The sequence below is a fragment of the Notolepis coatsorum genome (assembly GCF_963971535.1).
Source record: "Notolepis coatsorum genome assembly, chromosome: 3".
Taxonomy (NCBI): Eukaryota; Metazoa; Chordata; class Actinopteri; order Aulopiformes; family Paralepididae; genus Notolepis; species Notolepis coatsorum.
Window position 1 is genome coordinate 142,760,632 of NC_140167.1, and position 25,288 is coordinate 142,785,919.

The 25,288-nt window shown below is 42.7% G+C and overlaps 1 protein-coding gene across 1 annotated transcript in view; it reads right to left on the reverse strand.

The window, feature by feature from the left end:
• Positions 1 to 25,288, reverse strand: part of wdr75 (WD repeat domain 75) — a 144,703-nt gene that overhangs the window by 37,034 nt on the left and 82,381 nt on the right. Inside the window, exons 15-16 of the mRNA XM_084309515.1 lie at positions 996 to 1,090; positions 754 to 849 (exon numbers count right to left, since the gene is read on the reverse strand). Of these exons, the coding sequence (XP_084165641.1) occupies positions 754 to 849; positions 996 to 1,090 (191 nt within the window). The remainder of the gene's footprint in view (positions 1 to 753; positions 850 to 995; positions 1,091 to 25,288) is intronic.

The window sequence follows — 25,288 nt, forward strand, 5'->3', positions numbered from 1 at the left end:
GCGACAGTCTCCGGTCTCCTGGACCAACAGTAGGGGAAAGTGCGCAACAACCAGGAAGGGTGGGATGGGAGAAAAAGAGGGGAAGAAAGATAATAATAATTAAAAAAAAAATAAAACTGTACATGGTCCTAAGCGTTATGACTGATCATCCACGGGTGAACGGAGGGGGGGGGGGTGTCGTTTATAATTCCGTGACCGGCGTTAAATGATTTATGTAGTATGGGTGATATATAGATCAGAGCAGTTTGTATCGAAAATGATAAAGAAAAACGCTGAAACTCACGGCAGCTTCCTCGTAGCGTTGAGCGATGAGAGTGGAGCAAACAGATCCCAGTTATGTGATGTGGATCGATATACGCCCAAATCATGTGGATTATTGAGTTATGGCAAAGATTCATATCCACGGTGTGTGTCTTGAGTCCAGGGACGATAAACGAGTGGCCGGACGGAATAGGGAGACGCACCGGTATCACAAGAGATCCACTTCCGGTTGCAACTCGCCGATCAGCCACCAGGTGGCAGTATTGAAGCGTTGCAGAGTTGTGATGGCTCCCGCAGAATATGACAAGGCTCCGTGAGTGAAATATGAATTATGAACTTGAAACACGTCGTACGCCGCTATTGGCAGAATTTGCATGAACTTGAAACCCGTCGTACGACGTGATTGGCGGGAAAAGTGTTAATGGTAAGGACATACCCTACTAAATGCTCAAAAAGGCATAGAGGTGTGTGTGTGTGTGCGTTAAGACTCACAGTCTGTACTTCCAGCTTGGCAGCAGAAGGCAGCCATGTTCTCAGACAGAGGGTCAGCCAGGAGCAGACTCACATCCATGGAGGAACTCCATTCCACTAGCAGAGTGGACAGAGAGGCAGGGAGACAATACGCTATGGTTATGTCTAGTGATCAAATGACACAAATTACAGTCAAACTGGGGCAAATGTAGGGAACTTGCAACTCGTGTAAATACATACATACACATAGTGTACACACTTACAGGAGCAGGTGAGGAGGTTCCAGCAGCAGAGCAGGTTCTTGGTGGTGGTACCCAGCAGATACTTGGAGCAGCTCAACCGCCCGAAACAAAGGTCCCTGGTGGAGAAACAGAATCCACTTCAGCCTCCTTTCTTGTCCTGGGACCGTCAAGAGGCCTCACACGGACCCCCCTCACGCCACACATACTTCATGGGATTAGTGGCGAGGAGTTTTTCCGCACCGGGGAACATTCGACTGGAGGGTTCCATGTGTAGATCAGTGGTTCCCAAGCTGTGGAGTGGAACCACTTGGTATGTATGCGTGTGTGTGTGTGTGCACGTCCTCTCGACAGATCTCAGGGAAAGGTACACAAGAATTTTTTAAGCAACGAAATCAAGAGACCGAACAGAAATCATATAATCCCCAGAAAATAAGTCAAATGTGTTTGCCGTTAACACGAACAATGTACTGTATTGTCTGATTGATATGGGAAAGGTGGGGTGGGGGAGAGTTAAGGAGGCCCCCAATTCTGAGAATTATTTGCCTTTTAGACACGTTTTATTACAGATTCCCAAGTCTATACTGTAGAAGAGTAGATAACTAGACGAGAGAGTGAAACCTATGACCAGGGAGGTCACATTCAAAATAGTCATAGTATAGTGAAATCAAACTATTCTTCCTTTTGCTAGGGACCCCTGGGGTCCCCAGACCCCCCTTTGAGACCTACTGATCTAGAACAGTGGTTCCCAAAGTCGGGGTCGCGACCCAAAGGTGGGCCGCGAGCAGCCAAGGGAGGGCCGCGAGATGATAAAAAAAAAAAAAAAAAAAAAAAAAAGTAAAAAGTAATTTGTATTTATTATTTTTTGTCAGGCCACTGAACTTAGAAGTAGGCCAGGACAGTGTTTCTAGTTGTATTCTAAAATTATATTCTATTGTATTCTAAAATGTGACTATATGGTTTTATATTAACTTAATAAATAAACAAAAACGAAAAATCTACTTATTTCAATGAACATTTCAAACTAAATAACAGATTATGGACATAAAACGCTGAAAACAACCGAAGCAACAATAGTATTTTAATAAGGCTATTATTATTATCATTATTATTTTGCAACAAGTTAGCCCTCTCATAAATAGCACATATAAATGAATAACTAACTTGAACTAACTTAATAGGATTGAAGTGATATTTGGCTTAAAAAATCAGTCGCCTGGCAAAAAAAAAAAAAGAAAAAAAAAAAGCCTGACGATGTGCATTGGGCCGCGGCTCTCTGACGCCTTATTTTCTGGGTCCCGGCCTGAAAAGTTTGGGAACCCCTGATCTAGAAGACCCAACAGCACAGACCCATTGGAGGCGGTTATGCAAGGTGCCCAGGGCAGCTGTCAAAACAAACTTCTCCCAGGGCTGCTCCACCACCACACCCAGCGCATGACTTGCAGTGCTTGCCCCGTTCCTGCCGAGCTTCCAAATGGCAGGGAAAGTGTTTGTTCACGTGCTGCAGCTTCCTGAATGGTGTGAATGAAGCCCAGTTTCCACCTTGCACCATGATCCCATCTGGGTGATCCGATCACAAGTGGACGGCTCTAAAAGTACAGGCGAGAATGCACCTGAGTCGAATCGAGAGGACGCATTTAGATCCGATCGCTCGGGCCACATTTGGAGGTGGGCCACATTCCGTTTAGCAGTGTGTATGTGAATGTGTCCTAGGGCCACATTGAAGGACCACCTAGTCAACTGCGCCAGGTCTTCTGGAGTCTTCTTTTTTCTATAATTCTATGCCGAACACAGAAGGTGAAAGTATCTGCTTTCTTCCTCCCTTTTCTCATCTTCAGTTGGTTGTCAAATTGCACAAGCTGGCTTTATCCACGATGTGTGAATTTTTCTAAACGCCCATTGGTAGTAGTAGTAGTAGTAGTTTATTGTCACGTATAAAGCACAGGTACATTACAGTGTGATGCTTGGTGTACACATTAGGCTACATTAGGGCTGCCACAATCATGTTGAACAGGGAATTTTTTTTTAATGTGGGCTCGCCACAACAGCCCATTTCACAAGCATTAACAAAACAATTAATAGCCTAATTAAAGCCCTTTCCTATCCAATTATTGCAGACAGTTCTTTCAATTGTGGTTGATGTCCCATCAATCCTTTTCCCCCAGAAAGGATTATATTATCCAATTTGCATGCATCTTTAGTGATGTACAGTAGGTCAAAGTGTTTAATTACATATTGAGTGGGGAAGCGTCGCGGAAGATCCGATCAAGTGGTCACTTGAGACACATGGGGAGACTCATTCTAATACCAGGTGTGAACAGACAAAAAGGAGACGTCCACTTGTGATGGGAGCACCCAGATCAGATCTTAATGCCAGGTAGAAACAGCCTCTAGAAGACCCAACAGCACAGACCCATTGGAGGCGGTTATGCAAGGTGCTCAGGGCAGCTGTATTTATTTTAATACTTTTTCATATTTTGGAGGACCCTACTTTTCCATAATTTGGTGTTTAAATGAAAAATAGGAACAAGGATTTAGTAATTGGTCCAGTATTGAGAGGCTCAGATTGTCTGACAACATTAGGTAAAGGATCCCTACAGAGATAGACCTTTGCGTTTACACTACTTACAGTCTGTTTATCCATTCCACTATTTGCGGCCAGGAGAATGTTTTATGATGTTTATAAAAGCAGTAGTGAAGGGGAAATAAATCTATATACCGGTAGATATTTTACATACTACTGGCTTATTGAGTGATTGTTTTTTCCGTTATCCTGCCAAGCCTTTGTCTGTACTAAATGCCAGGTTAACACAATAACTTTAGCTAATAACATTACCTCCACTCTCTGTCTGCAGCAGGTCTCTCCACTCTTGGAACAGAATTATTATTTAGGAAAGTGCTTTGGTATAGTATTTCTCTTGGACTGGCAGTAGTCATCAGGGTCAAAATGATCTCTACAGATAGTGTTTCTATCCATTTGTTTTCAGAATGTCCCTACTCAAAGCCAACATGAATTTCGCTTTCTGTACTCTAACGAGACAAACTAATCTTCCTCACCAACTCACTCAAGTTTCCACATACTCTTCCTACAACAACTCACGCCTCACAGGATTTCAGAGTGAGACTTCCGTTTGAGCCATACTGTAGTAAAAGAAATAGTCTTCAGAGAATCTGTGAAAAAAGATTCCTTTAGTAGTGGATGCACTTCGATGTGCATGTTTGGCCCGTGTGATTACATTGTAGCCGGTTTTGCAGCAGCTGCTTAAAGCAAAGCAATCTCCCTCAATACTGGACCAATTATAACAATTAGGGGTGCACGATATTGATTTTTTGACCCCGATATCTATACCTTTCTGCTCCTCAAGGTCGATACCGATAATATATATATATTTATTGTATTATAACGTTTTTTTTAAAGGGGACATGTACTGCTATTCCTAGCACTATTTGGGCAACTTTACACAATTCCTGTGAGTGTATTGAAGACATCTGTACGTTTTTTCCCTCTCTCTTCCTTTTTTTCTTTCTATCACTCTCCCGTTCGGAGGTGTGTGTGGCGCGGCAGGTCCAACCCCCCCCCCATCACTGTCTGCTACCCAGAGCCTGAGTAACGTCATTCAGGCCTTCAAATCAGGATGGCCTAATTTACTGGAGAAGGAAATGATCTGAGCTGAATCAGAGCAATCCGCCAATATGGTATTTAGACACTAAAACACATCGATACGAACTCCTATTACTATAATACAATGCTAGAGACTGAAAAATGACATTCATAGTACATGTCCCCTTTAATGTATATTCCTGTAGTTTTGACCTAACCAGATTTATCATGACACGAGCGTTACTACTATGAACAAAACAAAGCCAAGAGAACAGTTTTGACTCTTCAAATAAAGTGACTATTTATTTTTCCAAATAAATATAATTTGAATCAATCACAATTCACAATCCGTCAATGTCATTAACAATGTGTTTCGCTGAACAATGAGTGAACTAAATACCAACAGGTATTGTGCTTTGTCAGCAGATAAAACATTTGACGCTATAGGAGAGGAGACTGTTGTGGTCTTGGTGCATGAAACAACTATTACTTGGCATTTATAGGACAGCACGCCTCAAAAAGAATTAAATAAACCAAACATCTGTCAAACGTCTTTAATTTAGCAAACGCCTCGTCAATAGGTACAAGCCGTGCCGGTTCCTTTGCAGCTGGCTTTGGATTCGCAGCAGCTTAGCCTTTAGCTGCTTGCGCGCCGTCGTCGGATTTTAATGCACCACCGTAGCGGTGTTGATGTTGCAGGTGACTTATTATGTTGGATGAGTTATAGCTTGTTGCCCCTTTCCCTCCTCGTGGAACTTCTGCATTTGTTACAAATAGCAAGCTAACTGTTTTCCTCTGAAACTTTGAAAACGTCCGACAACGTCATGTTTGTTTTTGGGATTCAAATAGCCGCCAGGGTTTTTCAAAAAGACGTTCGAACCATAGTTTTTAATCATGCAAAAAACGTGCTCCTAAATCATTTTTCAACTTCACTTTAAGCACATAGCGCACATTTACGCATATAACGTAGGGCATATTGCTGCGGTTATTAAGAGTAGTAGTACTTACTTACTTACTTTTGAAACAGTCATCCATGCTTTTATGAACTCTCGCCTCGACTATTGTAATGCTTTATATGTTGGCGTCAGTTTGTTTGACAGATTGGAGTAGTCTTATTTATGGGCAGTTCTCAGAAGGATGGGGTTGGGTGAGGGCTTCATTCATATGATCAAAGTTCTATACACTGGGCCTTCGGCCATGATCTTAACGGGGAAGGTTATGTTCACCACTCTTCTCTGTCTCGCGCTCTTCTAGACAGGGTTGTCCTCTTCAGGGTTTGTACACCTTTTCCAAGGCAAAATGCAAGCCCTTTTCAAGCATTTTCAAGATTTTCCAGAATCTTATGCGGCTGTGGTAAATTAAATATTTACTCAAAATGATTATTTCCCTTCTTCCATCACATTAAATCAGATGTTATTGTGCTAAACAACCAAAATTATGTAGACTTGGCATCATATATAACCTGGCTGAGCCGATGTGTTATGCAGTAACGTACTGTATATCTGTATGTCGTGTATGTCATAAATGTCATGATGAATTGAACATGGGGGACCCTGATGTAAACAAGACGAAAGTATTGCTCTGGTCTGCATCCCCTTAACAATTGTGTGTATTGAGCCGTACTGTATTGTACCCATTCTGCAATCTGTTAATAAAGTTTTCAGGGAAGAGAAATGAGGAGCTATCCCAAATGTGGTGAGGTATGCCACTTTATTCTCCTACAAGTAAATTGCTTTGCTATCTCACTGTCAGGAAACATTGTTTGAAACATGGCCCCCATGTCATTACATGAATGGTAGGAATAGTGGCTGGTTACAGCTTTTGTTGCCCAGCATATTTCAGCTTGAAGTGTTGGATTAGAGGTAACAAATGATTTAATGGTGCCTGTGGTGTTGCTGGTTGACTGGTTCTTGGATGAGCCTGGGGATGGTAGAGGGGCAACTCCACTGCAAGCTACTCCACTGGCTGCTCTGGCTCTCACTACACTGCTGGTTGTTGATGTGGATGTAGCTGTGCTGCTTGATGCATTGCTTGTCTGCTGGAAATAATCCACTAATGCAGGACCTGGATTTAGACGTGCTTTCATCAGAATTTGATGCTTCTTCCCTAAATAAAAAGGAGCAGCATGTTATAAATAAAAAGTGTTTTATTAATTTAATCTCACTGGTTGCACTTAACTTTAAGAGTGTTTATTGTTTAATGTTGACATCTAATTTAAATGGATCATTATGATATTATAAATGTATATTTCATTTTCATTTATAGGCCTATGAATTTTAGAGCCTAATGATGGCCTGGAATGAACTAACTACCTTAACATTATTATCCATGTAATTAACTGTAAAGTTCACGTAAGCTGTTAGATTGCATATTCCATAAATAAACATGCTAAAATTGGCCTGGCTCGTCACGTTTGATTGAAAACGTTATTAACAGATTGCAGAATGGGTACAATACACTATGGCTAAATACACACAATTGTTAAGGGGATGCAGACCAGAGAAATACTTTCGTCTTGTTTACATCAGGGTCCCCCATTTTCAATTCATCATAACATTTATGACATACACGACATACAGGTAGACAGTACGTTACTGCGTTCCAGACTACAACTGCTCCACACCAGTTCCACACCAGTCTCCGTAAATGTTCAGTTATAAAAATAAAATACCATTTCAATACACAAGTTTTCGTGTTTTGAAATACATGAAAGGAAATTAGCTAACGTTGATTCACCTAACGTTAAGCTATGCTACATGCTACAACACTGCGGTGAAAAACAGAGTCCGGTTACTCCGGTAAACACGAGTTTGTAATTCCAATAGTGTATTCTGCCTGTTACTTGACTATTTCGATTATTGAAGTGGTATTTTTAGAACAAACATTTACGGAGACAGGTGTGGAGCACATGTAGTCTCGAACTTAGTTACCTGGCGAGCCAGGCCGAGACACGTTAATAACACCCATGGCTCAGTGGCTCACCTTTCAACGTGGCTCGAACCTTTCTGCATATTTTGCACACGGCTACTCGAGGATGTTCTCATCTGAATTATATTTGATATCTCCGAGCCAGAGCTCAATAAAACGGCAGCCTCCCGGCATTTTGGCCACACACACGCGCGCGCGCGCGCGCTGTTCTCAGATGGCACAGGTAAAAACACTACGGGTAGAGCCGAGCCACATTTCATTTTGCGTGAAAGGCGAATGCAAAATAGGCTCGCGAGTCGCTCCGACTTATTTTATTTCTTGTCTAAAAACCAAACTATTCAGTCAGATAGCGATTTATTATTAAAGTATAAAGTGCAATTACAATTTCAATAACTTTCCAGCACTTTATACACAATTCAAGCACATTTAAAACCTTGAAAACAGCACATTGAAATACAAGCATTTTCAAGGATTTCCAGCACCCGTACGAACCCTGCCTCTTAGTCCCGGACTCTTTGCTTTATCCCTCGAACCTCTAGCTCAATACATAAGACAATCCCAAATTATATCTCCTATTTCAATTCAGGGCACACATCACCATATTAGCTTATACGCAGATGATGTACTCCTGTTTATGCAGAATCCCTCCATCTCTCTACTTCATCTGCTCGGCGTGATAGATGAATTTGGCAGCCTGTCCGGCTTTAAAGGGGAACTATTTTACTATTTCTTTCACTATTTGGGCACTTTTACACAATTCCTGTGAGTCTATGGAACACCTCTGTAATATATATATTTTTTTTATTCATTGTTTTGAGCCTGTTTTGAGCCTGGGCTCCTAAACCACTGCGCAGCGTCGTGTTCGCCTGAACATTATCATGCAGCAGTGTCTTTATGACATCACATATAGGGCACATTTTCAAATGACTCAGTTCAGTGAGGGTGAATATTGTGAGAGGAGAATTGGAAGAATGCGCCAATGAGAATTTTGAGACATAGATCATATTAATATAAGTTCACATAGCTAGGAAACAATGCTAAACACTCAAAAAGGCCATTTATAAGATAGTTCCCCTTTAAGATCAACTGGCTAAAATCTGCCTTTCTTCCACTTAATGAGCCTGCGAAGGCTACCATCCTACCGGCAAACATACTTATGGTGGAGCACTTTAAATGTCTCGGGATTGAAATATTCCCCACTATTAGCCAGACGGTAAGGTATAATTACTCCAGCTTTAACAGATGGTCTTTGACTTTAACAGATGGTCCAAATAAAAAAATGCATTACAGGCCCGTGCGTCAATAATTAAAATTAATATTTTACCCAGAATTAACTTTATCAGCTCCATGCTCCCGTTACCTCCTCCTGCTGGTTACTGGCAGAAATTGCACTCTGCCTCATATAAATTTGTTTGGAACAATAAACGCCCGCGCTTGAAGAGATCAACTGCCCAAAGGAGTAAACTCGATGGGGGCTTAGCATTTCCAGACTTTAAATATTATTTTCAAGCTTTCTCTCCGAGACCTTTGATCACTTGGTTTGACGCTCAAGCAGCTGTATCTTGGCGACCATTGGAGGAGAAGTTGGTGTCCCCATATAGACTTCAGGATATTGTGTATACCAACATATAAATTAAACAATGTAAATTACGATTTGGCCCTCTTATCACACATGTGATCCAGACTTGGCGTGACACTCAGAAAGGGGGTAAAAAACGCCATCAATGGCACACGCATTCCCCTCTATTTAATAACAATCTTCTCCTTATTGGACAACAACCTATTAGATACCCTAGATGGGAAAAGAAAGGCATACACACATTGGGGGATATCTTCGATAACTCTGGTCTCCGCTCTTTTCAGGATATATCCAACGGATATGATCTCCCTGGAACCTCCTTTTTCTTTTATTTACAAATAAGAGCAGCTCTGAAGGCTCATGGAGTGCCATGGGACGCTCCACTAGTGCATCACCGCTTTCACAAATTATTTTATGACAAAGACATCGAGAGGCTTCGTTTCTGACTTTTAACGCTCCACTAGTGCATCACCGCTTTCACAAATTATTTTATGACAAAGAGACATCGAGAGGCTTCGTTTCTGACTTTTATCGCCATTTACTCATGTCCTCGTATAAAGACCTTCCCCTGGATACGATTTGGAGAAAGGATGTTCCGGAGTTGGATAAGGATTTTGATTGGGATGCAGTCTGGGAAAATGTTCAGTTATCCTCACACAACCCAGATCACCAACAGATTCACCTAAATTGTATTCACAGGACTTATTTAACCCCTAGACGATTGAATTCAATGGGTCTCAGACCTGACTCTTTATGTACCTTGTGTCATTTATGCATATGTACTGGGAATGCCCCCCTGTTGAGAGTTTTTGGGAAAATGTTACATATCAGCTCTCGGACATTTTCTCTTTAACCATACCTGTATCTCCTTCTGTATTGTTATTGAATGATCTCTCTCAATTTCCGACCTCTATACAGGTGAAAAGACTCATTTTGGCCGGCCTCACAGCCGCAAAAAAATTGATTGCCTCACGTTGGTTTCACCCAGACAAACTCTGCCCGTTTCTCACCTACCTTGATGTGATCTATTTGGAGATATCCATGGCACGTGTTGTAGGGGTTAAGGAATTTAATATCGCAATTTGGTTGGCTGCAGTGGCAAAGTTAAAAGAACGCATATAAGTTTGGGAATTTGTTTTGTTTTGATTCGTTTTGATTTTAGTTTTTTTTTTTACTGAATAATGTATTGTGAGTGTGACTCATGTTGAGGTCCTTGGGTGAGCGGGGGGGGGGGGGGGGGGGGAAGAGAGAACGAGCGAGTGTCCATGTAGGATGATCACTGTGGGAAGTCTTTTTATGTATTATTATTGTATTGTTTAAATCACACCCCAAAACATTTATTTGCTCTGGCTTTTGGTTTTTAAACAGTTTGAGAGACCTGCCTTCTTTATGTGACATATTTATATGTTTTTATTGTGTGCTTTTATCTTATGTTGTGGGACTTGTACAGCACTGGTCAACTTTGTTGTTTTTAAATGTGCTTTATAAATAAAGTGGATTGGATTGGTCACAGGAGGCTTCAAAATGTGCTTTATAAATAAAGTGGATTGGATTGGTCACAGGAGGCTTCAATAACGTTTGGATGGAAATCCATTTTGTGAATCCATTTGTTGAAACAGCATCTTTGTTGGCCGACGGCTCCTGTTATTGTTGAGTCACAGCCATCGTGACCCTGTAATTGCCATCTCGACCCCCGTACAGACGCTATTAAGACAGTGGAAAGTGACCGACCAAGATGACAGAGGCGGTGTTGAAGTGCCACGAAGTGACCCTTTTTATTATTCTCCCCGTCAATTGTATGATGTAAAGGATTAAGCATATGTTTATTGTATATATCTGTTTTAAATCTTAGCATATGTTTATTGTATATATCAGTTTTAAATCTAGGTGTACACTGTGTCTGGGCTGGGCTGCAGTCAGAGTGGAAAGTCTTCCTCGTCTTCTTATCTTACTGTTAGTGGAGCTAGGAATGTGGCCTTGGAGACAGCTCCGACCAGAGGAGCCTGCAGAGTTAACCCTTGCAGTTAGGAGGCAGATAACTATTATACATTATAATACAAAAATATACATACATATTATACTTTAAACTACAAAATACATATATGATGTGTGGGCATATCAATCAGTGTTTAAGTATATGAGTATTGAATTGTACATGTATATATATGCCATCTGTTTTCTGTAGAATTTGGACCATTGCAGACATGCATACATGTTTAAGTGACGTAATGGGTTTTTTCCCAAAAGAAGTAATCTGTTATTTAATTAAAAACTTTTTGAAACTAAATCTCTTTTCTTCGTGTTACTTTTTCTAAGAAATACTGGTAAGCTATAATATCATTTCTACTTTTTAGCACCTGATTCAAAGTCATGCGGTATAATTGATACTTGAATGAAAGGTCGTTTTGAGAAGATACTTTTCCCTATGATGGTATCGGTCACTGTTTTTTTAGCCTGTCTAACTATTCATTAGCTCCTAAAATAGCATTCGGTCACTGTCTAAATGTTAGATTACAGCTTATCTCTCAAAGAGAATAACATTTAAAAAATATTGTCAGTAGGTCAGAAACACGCCAGAAACGCGGCATGGATCCATTTAATTTATTATGTATAGATCTTAGGTGTAATGGGTACAGATGTCAGTCTTTTCTCTAAAAATAGCAAAAGAAGTAAATAAGAATCTGTAATCTATTTGTATTCAATGCAAAAGGGGATTATACAGACAGCAAGCATTTAGAAAGAGATTACCTCACTCATTTAAGCACCGAGATGAACTCTCACCGGCGCCTTTGACAAATGAGGGAGGGATAATCACTTGATTGATGACAAACCTATTTGTACACTCAAGTAGATTTACTAAGGACAGACTTGTCAAATAAATCTGCCTTGTTATAAATAAAATATAGATCTCGCAACCTCTACCAATGATCAACATCTTGCCGGAGGGGGTCGGGACGAGCAAACGGTATAACAGGTCTCTTGATACAACTCTTTTAGATTCACTGGGGTTTGAGTGTCAAGGCATTGCAGGACGCTGTTTGATGTCAGACGAGCAGACCACTGAGTGATGGGCTTATCAAACTGACCTGATGTACTGGGGCTTAATACAGTTATCTTAACTCATTCAGCGCCAGAGGGTGCTGTGTACTGTGTGGTTGAAAGGCCAGCGTTCTAAAGTATAGGAATACGTGGCAGTGTTTGCAGGGCTATAACTATATTATAGCTATGGATACAATACTATTGCCCATTTGACATAGAGTATCTATCGTTCAATATGTGATTTTTTTTTATAAATTCATCCATACATTCTTGTTTTATACCATGGTGAATATAAGTATGGTTTTAGGGTAATTCATGGGAGGCTGGTAATAGCCCTCAACGTGTATTATACTAAATGCATTGGCGTTCCGTCCCTACTAGTGGTGGAACGGTACGCATTCAAACCGTACACCGTTCGGCACAACCTCCACGGTTCGGACCATCTGTGTATTGTTCGGTTCAGGGGATGAGCAAAAAAAATAATTTGGCACGGAGGCGGGAGAGGTGAGCGCTGGCTGCAGGCAGCAGCAGCAGGTGCTAGTCAGTTTGTGGAAATGGCAAGCGCAATATAAATCAATCTTCATTACAACTTTATAAACATAGTCATTAACATTACATAGGCCTACACACATCTTGCCATAACGTTAGCACGGTTTGTACAACACAACGCATGTTTAACTATGGTAGCCCGCCAGCTCTAATACAGCCAATGAAATGTTACCATAGCTACTAGCTAGCAGAGGAGAAAATGGGAGTCTGAGAGTCGGGGTGTTGAAAGACAATGATAGGCGTTTATTCAACATCCAAGAAGGCAAACATACAACTGTGTTTACTAACTCCAACCGGGACTATTGCCGCTTTTCCACTGCATATTATCAACTCGATTCACGTTATAAGTTAACATTATAGTCGAGAAGGTCCGGAGGTACCACACGCTAAATTGTCCGTGCAGACCCACCAACCCATAGACCGTTCCAACTCACCGAATTACATTAATCCACCAGTTTCACAATAATTACTGTTAGTGTGTTGCACTAAATATTTAAATAATGTTTGTAGACAGACAATGTACGTATTTAAAAAATAGAATGAACAGAGCAGCGTTGTTTTGAAACAGTAGTGTGTGTTAGTTTGATTTATGCTGCATTTTATATTGATAGCCTAAATAGCACTTTAATTTCAAGCGGAAAACTAATCTTTCCATTAAGAACTGACAATCAGGGAATTTAAACATTGACATTGCTTTTTGTGTTTATTTTAAAGAAAGGAAAGTCTAGTGTTGGTTGAGCATATGCATACTTTATGTTGATGGGCTTTGTCTATAATGTGGCCACAAAAATAGAAATGTTTAATTATTTTGTTTGTTTGCATCAAGTTAATACTTTGACAAATGTAGCCTATATTTTTCAGTCAGTTCGGTCTTTGTGTGCCAAACATTTAACATTATTTTTTTTCAAATAAATGAGAAGCATGTTTACATTTTTGAAGTGTTAATTTTCTTTAATAAAAAACAACGTATATCGAACCGAAAACCGTAACCACAAAACCATGATACGAACCGAACCGTGGATTTTGTGAACCGTTCCACCCCTAGTCCCTACACACGATACAATAAAGAAAATCAAATGCATATGATAGGTATTATGTTCAATCATGAATAATTTTTTTATGCTTTGATCATCACCAACGGAATACGTTATGGACTAGCGTTACACATACGCTCGGATCGCAATGAAGCCATGCTTTGATCAACGCAAGATTGAGTTCAAGTTTCAAGTTTCTTTAATAGTCGTCATACAGAATAATTTTATACAAAATGCTTCTTTCCGTTACGCTCCAGAGACTGTCCTAGACAAAAGATACGCATGAAATAAAATAAGTATAGCAAGTAAAAGTAAAAAAAATAGAAGTCACGTACATAGACACAAGTGTTCAGTATGTACATATGTACAATGTTCAATTCAGGATAGCAGTAACTAAGTTACCATACAATATACTAATATACAATATACTATATAGTGCAGAGCAGAAATGGGATGAGGTACAATTTAGGTACAATTTACAGTAAGGTGTCCTGAGGTATGGGTTCTTGGGTTGTAGTGCAAATTCTTTGCCAATAAATATAAAGTGTGTCTAGGTGTTCTAAAGTGTGTAGAGTGGGTGCTGCAGTGGGTTGATTGTTTAAAGTGAGTGTGTGCGGATGTGTGTGCTGTGAGTGCATTTGATGGTTGTTGCATAGTGTTATTGTTTGTTGAGCAACCTGATGGACTGGGGATAGAAGCTTCTTCTGAGTCTTTCTGTGCTTGCCATGAGACTCCGGTATCGCTTGCCTGACCGCAGCAGTTCAAAGAGGCAGTTGTTTGGGTGGCTGGAGTCCTTGATAATTCTCTTAGCCTTACCCCTGCACCGCTTGTTGTAAATGTTCTGGAGAGTGGGAAGCGCCCCTCCAATTGTGCGCTCGGCTGAACGGGCCACTCTCTGTAGTCTGCTACGGTCTTGTGCGGTGCTATTCCCAAACCAGGAGGTGATATTGCCAGTCAGGATGCTCTCTATTGTACATGAGTAGAAGTTCTTAAGGATCTTCTGACTGACTTGGAACTTCCTTAGGCGCCTGAGGAAGTAGAGGCGTTGCCGTGCCTTCTTCACAACACTGTCAATGTGTGTGGTCCATGTCAAGTCCTCGGATATGTGGGCTCCGAGGTACTTAAAACTGTTCACTCTCTCAACCGGTGCCCCGTCGATGCTGAGGGGGCTGTAGTCCCTGACCCCCGACCTCCTAAAGTCCACAATCATCTCCTTTGTTTTGCCGACGTTCAGAGAGAGGCTGTTCTCTTGGCACCATCCCGCCAGGACCTTGACCTCTTCCAGGTAGGCCCTCTCGTCGTTTGCAGAGATCAGGCCCACCACTACTGTGTCGTCAGCAAATTTGATGATTGGGTTGTTGTTCCGCTGAGCCACACAGTCATGTGTGTACAGGGAGTAGAGGAGGGGACTCAGAACACAGCCCTGGGGGGCCCCTATGTTGAGGGTGATGGATGAGGAGGTGCAGTTGCCTGCTCTCACCGCCTGGGGTCTACCCGTCAGGAAGTCCAAGACCCACTGGCAGAGGTAATAGTTCAAGCCCAGGTCCCTGAGCTTGGCTATGAGTTTGAGTATGGTATTGAATGCTGAGCTGTAGTCGATGAATAGCATTCTCACATAGTTCCACTGCCTCTTGTCCAGGTGTGATGCTGCTGTGTGCAGCACATGGGCTATGGCGTCCTCCGTGGACCTGTTGGGGCGGTATGCAAATTGGAGGGGGTCCAGGTTGATGGGGAGGGAGGAGCAGATGTAGCCCTTCACTAGCTTCTCAAAGCACTTCATGGCTATAGAGGTGAGAGCTACAGGGCGGTAGTCTTTGAGGCAAGCAGGCTTGGATTTTTTGGGTACAGGGATGATAGTGGACTTCTTCAGACAGGTGGGGATGACAGCCTGTTCCAAGGACAGGTTAAATATGTCAGTGAATACCGGGGCCAGTTGGTCGGCACAGACTTTTAGGACGCGGCCGGGGATACCGTCCGGTCCTGCTGCCTTCCTGATATTCACTTTCTTAAAGGTCCTCCGCACCTCATGTTCTGTTACCCTGAACACCGAGTCTCCCTCAGCAGCCCCCCCCCCCCCCCCCCCTCCGTTGCAGTGGCCTGTGGGCTGGTTTTATTACCAGCCTCAAACCTTGCATAGAAGGTGTTGAGATCATTTGCTAAGGAGATGTCACTGTTCAGCTTGAGGGAGGTGCCTTTGTAATCTGTCATCGTTCTGAGGCCCTGCCACATAGCTCTGGAGTCAGCCTGTTCAAATTGCAGTTCAATTTGATCCCTGTAGCGCCTTTTAGCTTCTTTCACTGCCCTTCTCACGTTGCATGTCGCCACCTTGTGGTCATCCATGTTGCCTGCCACCAGCCCGGCATTGTAGGCTGCAGTTCTTGCTTTCAGAGCCTCACGGACGGATTTGTCTACCCAGGGTTTTTGGTTTGGGTAAACTCTAGTTGTGGTAGTGGGGATTGTTTCTTCCACCAAAGTACATATAAAGTCCAGCACTGTCGCCGTGTAGTCATTTAGGTTATCTGTGTTATCGCGGAACACACTCCAGTCTGTACACTCAAGTCCATATCATATAGCCCTTACCTTGACAAGGATGTACCCCAAAAAGAATATTCCAATTATCTGATCGCGAGTCCCAGTATTGGTGTCGATCGTGTCGCCAACATAATCCGCCATACATCATCCATCTGGAGCATTTGACGCTCATCAAGCCGATCGGGACAACCGCTCCCCTTGCCCGACATGGAAAAGTCCGCCCGGACCTATATAATCGATGCACAGCCCAAGACATTGTTTCTAAGGGTGTTCGATACCGCCGCCTAGAGCTGCCGCGGTATTGATCTTTTCCTTACCGCACAAATTTGCGAAATATTTCGTACCGCGACGATAAACCAATTTTTTTTTTTGAACGCATTTTTTTTTTTGTCTACTCTTTATAGCATATAGCCTGCCTCTAGTCTAATGGCGCTTTTCCACTGCATAGTACCTACTCGACCCGCTTTAGGTACCTGGTACTTCGTTCCTTTTCCACTGCAGGTACTACTCCGTTTGTCTCCGTGTGGGAATGCAGGCGGGGCCGCTTGTGTACACTGAAAGCTCCGTGGGCATAGCTATCAATCAATAACAACATTAACCAGACTCTCGTTGCGTCTATTCTGCTAAAGCTAACGTTACCTCTCATTGTGTCTATTCTACCAAGCAACCCGGGTTTAACGTTACCTCTCGTGTATATCTGCTGACGTTAGCGTTAGTATTAGGCTAATAACAACAACAAGCTTAACACATCAGCAATCTTGATCACTAAACTCTCCGCTCGGTGGTAAATTGGGTTGATGTCGGTTTTGTTTCATCAATAAATGAGGCAGAATACACAGTGAATCCATCCTTTTGTTTATTGCACTTGGTGCTGTTGCAAACAAATCCTGAATGAAATGCATCCTTAGCGAGGCAGTAAAGATGGCGGCTTTCTGCTTTTGTGCAGGAGGCTCCAACGTGTGACGCGTCTCTCTTCTGACCAATCAGTGGTCTGCAGTGTTTCACGTGACTTTTCTGGTACCACTTCTACCCAATAGGGTCGCTTGGAACCGAGTAGGGTATATCTGCAGAGCCGCAAGCCCAACGTCTGGGCGCTACTTTATTATTATTATAAAAAACAGCTGTGATGCGGTATTCAGCCTAACTCTGCGGTGGGCGTGATGCAACAGCTATACCGCAGTAATGCGGTTATCGCTGCAGCTCTAACACATGGGCAAAACAGAGTCCATTCTCTTGGGTTCAAATAACAAACTCAGCAAGACCGACGGCTTCTCAGTTACAGTGGGGGACAATATTGTCACAAGGAAAGATGAAATTACCTACCTGGGTTCCATCCTAGAGGCAAATCTTTCCTATGACAAAATGGCAAACAATGTAATAAAAAAAGTCAACCAACGAACTAGATTCTTGTACCGGATCTCCTCTCTGGTAAACAAGAATACCCTGAAGACTCTGGCAGGAACACTCATTCAAGGGTACTACGACTATGCTTGCACCTCATGGTACCAAAGCACCTCAAAGGCGCTAAAAACAAGATTACAAACATCACAAAACAAACTAGTCAGACTACTACTTGACCTTACCCCTAGAACCCACCTCACCCCTGCACACTTTGACAACCTAGGATGGCTTATAGTAGACGACAGAGTACAGCAACTTGCAATGGGCCTGGTCTACAAGATACACTATACGACTAAGGTACCCATGTTCATGTCAAAATACTTCCCAAAGGTCAGTGAATACCACGACACCAGAGGAAGCTCAATTAAACCCAGATTCTGCACAAACAAGGGACTAAACACGTATTGCAATTATGCCACATCAATGTGGAACGCCCTACCCAAAGCTGTAAAGGAATGTGAATCCCTACCCACATTCAAAACCGTTCTTAAAGAGCACCTACGGGAGGCTGCAATTCGAAACTGGCCACCGTAAATGTCCAAACCACCCACCCCCTCCCAATAGACAGTCTCCTCCCCACCGCATGTATATATTCTCTCCCTGCCGTATATGTATATTTCTCTCCCACCCACCCACCCCCTCCTAATGTACAGTCCCTTCCCCATCATATGTATATACTCTGTCAGGATCTATGAGTAACAGTACTGTATATTTGAATACCGTATATGCAGTGATGCCGGTAACGCGTTATTGTAATCTGATTACTTTTCCCCGAAAATAGTAATCTAACGCGTTAATCTTTAAAAGCCAGTAATCTGATTGCAGTTACTTGTCCAAGTGGCTGTGCATTACTATTTCGTTACTATCTCATCATAAATTCATAATGCAGGCGGAATGCAGTATTTTATTTCGTTTTCGACAGTCAAAAATACATTTTTGAGCTGTTTTTCTTATTTGGGAGTGACGTGGTGTGGCAGTGAAAGGGTTACACAAGAATGTGGCCCGCGGCGTGACTGGACTCTCTGTCAGTGAGTGACTCTGCTTTGGCCCAATCACATTCCCCATCCACAGTCTGCGAATCAGAGGCAGAGTAGGGCGGGTCTTCACAGCACGTCATGTGACATATGCGCCAATCGTGTGACAGCAGGGCTCCGTTGCATTCGTCTGAGAATTCCACCCCAAAACGCTTACAGGAAGAAAAAAACGCAGCTTATTATTATTACCGAGGCGCGCGGCTTATTATATTATTAAAACAGCTACTTGTGGGCACTCATAAAAACACCGTGGTCTACAAGTTGTTTAGCGAGAGGATGGTGGTAATGTGCTTCAATAGAACAATGGATCAATGCCATGTCAAAACTCGGCTCCGCTGAAGGGCTCCGCAGTACACACACAGACACACACACACGCGCGCACACACGGGATCGCAGCAGCCACACACACATTTCCACTGTCCAATAGACAAGCGCCCTTTTCGACCGCGTGACATTGTTCAGATGTTTCAACTTCACCCCCAGAACCGCACCGAGTCCACCAAAACTATATGTGAAAGCGACCTAAACGTAAATACTGTCTACCGCTAAAAACAGCACATCCAATTGCATTGAAAGCATCTGGAATCACAACACTACGACGCTTCGACTAGGTACAGGAGGACTCGGAGGCCAGCCAAACAGCAAAAGAGAGATTGTTTCTTTCCCTATTGATTAATGTATATTTGATGGTGGCAGAGCAAAAGCTCTTATTTGCCAGATTTACAGTTAATTTACATGTTAAAGAGAGACTGATTGTATGTTTATAGAGAGACATTTATAAAAACAATTTAATAGTTACAGTTGATATAATTGAATAGTTCAGCCTGCATTTGTTAGATGTGAATGGATACACTGGTTTTGTAAAACCACTGGCTGGCTGCTCTAATGCTGTGAGCATCATAGACTGTTGCTTTACCATACTTGATGGTACAGAAGCTGAAGCACTAGTTTAACAATTTACGTTATGTGCAGAGAAACAAGTTAAAAACAATGTATGCACTTTCAATAAAGCGTTTTAAAAAAACTGTTGGGGGAACGACGACGACTTCGTAACCTAGTTACTTTCAAAGTAACTAAGTTACTCTGATAATCAAGTAATCAGTAAAGTAACTTGGATTACTTTTTAAAGGAGTAATCAGTAATCGGATTACTTTTACAAGTAATCTGTGGCATCACTGCGTATATGTCACAAATGTATCAGTACTAAATACCTATATGTCCCTATACCATAAATGTCATGTATGTCTTAAATGTCAATATGAAATGAAAATGGGGGACCCTGATGTAAACAAGACAAACATCTTTCTCTGGTCTGCATCCCCTTAACAATTGTGTGTATTGAGCCGTACTGTATTGTACCCATTCTGCAATCTGTTAAATAAAGTTTTTCATTCATCTTATGTCATGTCTGTTACAGCTAGGGCGGACCTTCAAAGCTTTTTTTGGCAATCGAAGCTTCGGGGCCGAGCTTCGATTTTAATTCGAAGCTTCAAAAAAATTAAAAATTAAATATATATTAATTATAATATTTTATGTTGTGGGACTTGTACAGCACTTTGGTAAACTGTTGTTTTTAAATGTGCTCTATAAATAAAGTGGATTGGATTAATGAATTAAGTAGCCCCTTTCGTGACTGACGGAGCCAACAAGGTTTCACTCGGCTGCGCTGCCTGGGTGCAGCCGACATTACATAATTATGTTGCAACCTTCGTCTATCAAGCAAACAATTATATAAATATTTATATGTAGTTGATAGAGACAAAGGCAGAATTCGACTTAATTAAGCACGTTTTATTAAGACATATTTTTATATGGGTCGGGACACTTTAAAAAAGCAGCACAATGAACACAAATCTGTCAGACAGTCTTAAATAACAAACGGCATTGCTTCGCTTCTTCGTCGACATGTCTGCTGCACATGCCCTTGTTTTCAACACAGATAAACTCCACGTGCTTGTTGTAGAGAGGTGGAGTCGAGGCGCTGCTTACTTTCGTTTCATTGGAATGGAGGCGGGAAGGCGCCGCTTACTTTCATTTCATTGGAATGGAGGCGCAAGATTTGAGGCAAAAAAATAATAACTTCAATTTTTTTTTATGTTCGAAGCTTGTGCCATCGAACGAAGCTTCGAAGTATTTAAGACAGCCCTAGTTACAGCCAACACAACTACATACGCTACTGCATCAACGTTATGATTAACAAAGCAAGGCATTCGTTTTGTTGCATTAACGTTATATTACTATTGCTATCGATAAATCTAGGTGTTCTAAAATCTATTGCCATTGGTAAGACTAGAATAAGTTACATAAAACGTAATGTTACTTGTGTCTCGGGAAAGTCTCGCATAGCGCAATGGCGGACTTTCAGGAAGTAAACAAGCAAATGAGAGCTTCCGATTGGTCATTTCCTTTATTTCCCTTGAAACCAGTCACGTCACTCTACTGTGATTGGACCATTGGCTTGAGTGCAATGTGGGACTTGTAGTTTAACGATTTATCAGCGGAGGGGGAAAAAAGCACGACTGAGGCTGTAAACTTCACTCGCACACCGTGCGAGTAATTGATTTTTCCGTTTCGAGCACACATATTTCTAGGGGCATATGAGAGCAATATGGTTGCACTGTAGAGCCCCGATTTAAGATAGTTTAATTTACACTTTTTTTTTTACTTTTTTTCTTTTCATGTCAACGTTCACACGCACAATATATGCTTACCTAGGATTTGACTTGATTCAACAACAAAGCAGTCGGAGCAATGACAAGCCGAAAACTGTCGAAATTGTAGTCATTTGAAGTTTGGATTTTCTTTTTTACGACTGAGGTAGGTAAATTTAATTTCTTGAGACTAAAGTACCGAAAAAAGGTACCGTTGGGTACCGGTATCGATTCACAGGTACCGGTTCAAATGTGAAAGGTACCCATCCCTAGCCGTGAGTGGCGCTCAAAGTGTTAAGATTCAAATGCCAACGTAACGAACGAAGGTCCGAACGTTTGGGCTCAGTCAACAGTCATGTGTTGGTCTGCATTAGTCCATCTAAATAACCCAACGGCCTGTCTGCCCACTACTACTCACTCACTGTACTGAGTCACAACACTGACTATTGTGTTACAATTCAGTGCTATTACAGCGTCTCTGCTGCCACTTGCGCACACACACTACACCTGCACTGGGATTATTATACCGTGCCATCATCATTGAGTGCGTGTATTGTTTCGGCTGCCACTTTGCAGATGCTACATCTGGATTGTTATACTGTCATTTAGTGCCATTTCTAGAGCTACCATATTGTTCTGCTGCCACTTTGCACACATTACACCCCACAATGTGATTCTTGTAAATTAGTACTGTAAATGAGTGTATTGCAAATTAGAGCCATTATGCCATTCTTTTTAATGCCATTTCTAATGCTTTCTAATGTCCTATTCTATTGATATAGCTGCTACAAGGCCAAGGTGCCAAAACAAAGGGTTTTCAGTTTCACTAGTTTATGCTGCAAACAAACAACTCTGATCTTAACCCTTTGGGTGCCGTTCACAAGAATTCTCGTTTCTGTTGCCCAGCGGTTGAGTGCTGTGTCGTTTTTCCTTTTTTTCAAATTTGTATATAATAATAATGCAGGACCTCTTTAGAGATGTCTTTATTCGGCATGCAATGACATGGGACATGCAATGGGCGGCACACACACACACAGGAATACACACACGCATTGTCTTTGTCAGGGTCGCCGATGCGATTGAGCTCTGCGCTTAACCCATCCCATCATCCTTCCCCCCAGGGGCAGCCAGGGCGTCTGCGAGGTACCGCGCCCAGGGACCAATCCAAGTGCTCCTGCCTGTCTTCATCAGGGACGCGACAGCGTCAGCGATCTGTTGTGCATGTTTTTCCATTGGGTTTCTCTTATCGGGGGGGGGGGGGGGACCCTTGCGAGCACGGGGAGAACATGCAAACTCCACACAGAAAGGCCTGAGAGATACCCCACCTGGGTACCTGGCATCGCAGAAACCTGGCCACCGAGCGGGAATCGAACCCTGGACCTTCTTGCTGTGAGGCGACAGTGTTAACCACTACACCACGTGCCCCCTATCCTATTCAATGTCACAGAGCTGTATTTTGCATGGAAAAGGCATATTGGGACTCCGAAGGTGCAGTACCGGCCAGATCCTGGTAGTGGCGCAGTCTCGAGAATGCAGTAACCCCTGTTGCAGACCGGGTGTCACACTGAAAACGCTCCCACTTGAAGACAACAAGTCCCACTTGAAGACAACATATTCTGGTGAGCATCTTTTCTAAGTTCCACAGTAGGGAAGGGGCTCAACACATAACGTTATGTCCTCAGTGACCTGAGGAGGAAGTGGGCATTCAGAGGCTGTTAAGGTTGTAAAACTACAGTTCATCCCCAAGTTCAACTGAAAGGAAGGAACCTCTTTATTTGCCATGTGCATTTAAATAAACCAGGAATGCATCTTCTGCATTTAACCCATCCTAACTAGTTAGGAGCAGTGGGCAGCTTACAGTCCAGCAGCCAGAGCCAGAGACCAACTCCAGTTCTAACGCCAGTACCTTGGTCAAGGGAAACGGTAGGAGTATATACACCTAACATGCATGTCTTTCGGTGAACCAGGAAACCCACGTGAACACAGGGAGAACATGCAAACTCCACACAAGACAGGCCACCGGGGTTTGAACCCACGGCAGCAGTGCAAACCACTGCATCACCCTGCCAGTTGGCAGAGGCACATCGGCAGGACCGTTAAGTCGGCCGTCTGCTGCAAGTCGGAGCTCTCTTGGTCCTCTGCCAGCGAGGTCGAAGGTGATCTGCTGCTCAAAGACATCCTACCACTGAGGGGCCTCCACAACAAACAACCGACCGCTCCAACAGCTGGCTGATGAGTGTGTGTGTTGCGTATCAAGTAAGTGTTGCGGTTCACAGGACAGGGGCCCCGTCTCCTGTTTCCATAGCATGAGGCAGCTTTCCAGGCCGCCTTTGTTCTCAACTGCTTGCTTCAATAAAAATGATGCACCAATGCACTCAGTGAATTAACCATTTGTGCACACGTGCGTTCGAGTAAGTGTATGTGTATCGGATATTGCGTGCGTGTCTATGTGTATATGTGCCTAATATGCATGTTATCCGTGGGGGCACCCGAATACCGTAAATCCTCAAATATAAGACGGGTCTTCTATTTACCTCAGCTGCAAAGAGCACCAGGCCTTTTTTAGATAGAGGCTTATATAAGAGGCAGGCCTTAATTTTTTTAAATGACACTCATGGACATAATCCCTTCATTTTCAGACTTTTATTGCATTATTATTTTTATTTTTTAATACGTACATTGTCTGTCTACATTTATTTAGACTAGCATTGGTATTTAAATATTGAGTGCAGTTGAGTAATTGTGGGATTAACGTAATTCACACACTGAAGTTGGAACTGTCTATACTAGGTTGTGGGGTCCGGGGACGGTTTAGCGTGTGGTACCTACCTTCTCGACTTCCTCAGCCGAATCGAGTTGTTTACATGCAGGCAATAGCTTTAGCTACTAACGTTATCATAGCATCATGGTCTGTAATGTGTCAACTGAACAACGCCAGCCTCGTCTGCCAATGCCATATAGATAGCGAACGTTAACGTTTGCAAACGAAGTCAACGTCATCCAGCTGACACCACAGATCTACCATATTATGACGTTAGCTAGCGGCTAGCGCTAAAGCTAACCAGAGGGAAACGTTAATGTGGGTAGTCAGTGTAGCGGGAGGCAGCACTTGATTTCCATTGGCAAGAGTTTCTCATTCTATATCACGGCACGAAAAAAAATAATAATAATTGCGACCTTATATTAGAGCCCGGCCTGTGTTTGTCTAAATCAGTCGTGCCCAACCAGTCGATCGCGATCAACCGGTAGATCGCACGCTGGTTTCAAGTAGACCGCGAGATTATTTTGGAAAATCATTTAATTTGATTTGGAGGGGAGGACAACAAACGTTCGAGCAGTCCTGTGTATAAAAGGCAGTCAGGCAGCCTGAGCCAATCGATACCGTCTACATTCCGTACATTCCGGACAGCGAGCTTCACCCATAGGGATGCAAATTGATGCCTTTGTTTTCATGGAGTGGCATGAGTGGGGGTCGGGCCCATCACCTGGCAGGTACAGTATAAACATGGCTCTGAGACCAGCCTTGAGTCACTCGAAACTGCAAGATGAATGGAACACCACCAGCTAAAAAGAGGTTCATTCAGAGGACGCTACTTTTCAACAACGCAAGCAAGACTTCACTGCCGCCAGAGCCAGGACCCTCCGACGAGCTGCCGGCGCCGCCAGGGAGCAGCTCAAACGCCGCCTCCGACGAGCTACCGGATAGCACCAGCGTCAGCGCCGCAAGCAGAACCGGAGCAGCCAAAAGACCAAAAACATAGAATTTCCATGAAGAGTGGGAGGATGCTTACTTTTTTGTTTATTTCAACGCAAAATCAGTCTGTCTGATTTGCAAACAAACCGTGGCTGTGCCGAAAAAGGGTAATTCGGAGTGGCATTATACAACGATGCACAAGAAACACTGCGCGGATTTTCCTCCAAAAACAGTCCTACGAAGAACAGCACTCCAGCAGATGAAGTCTTCACTAG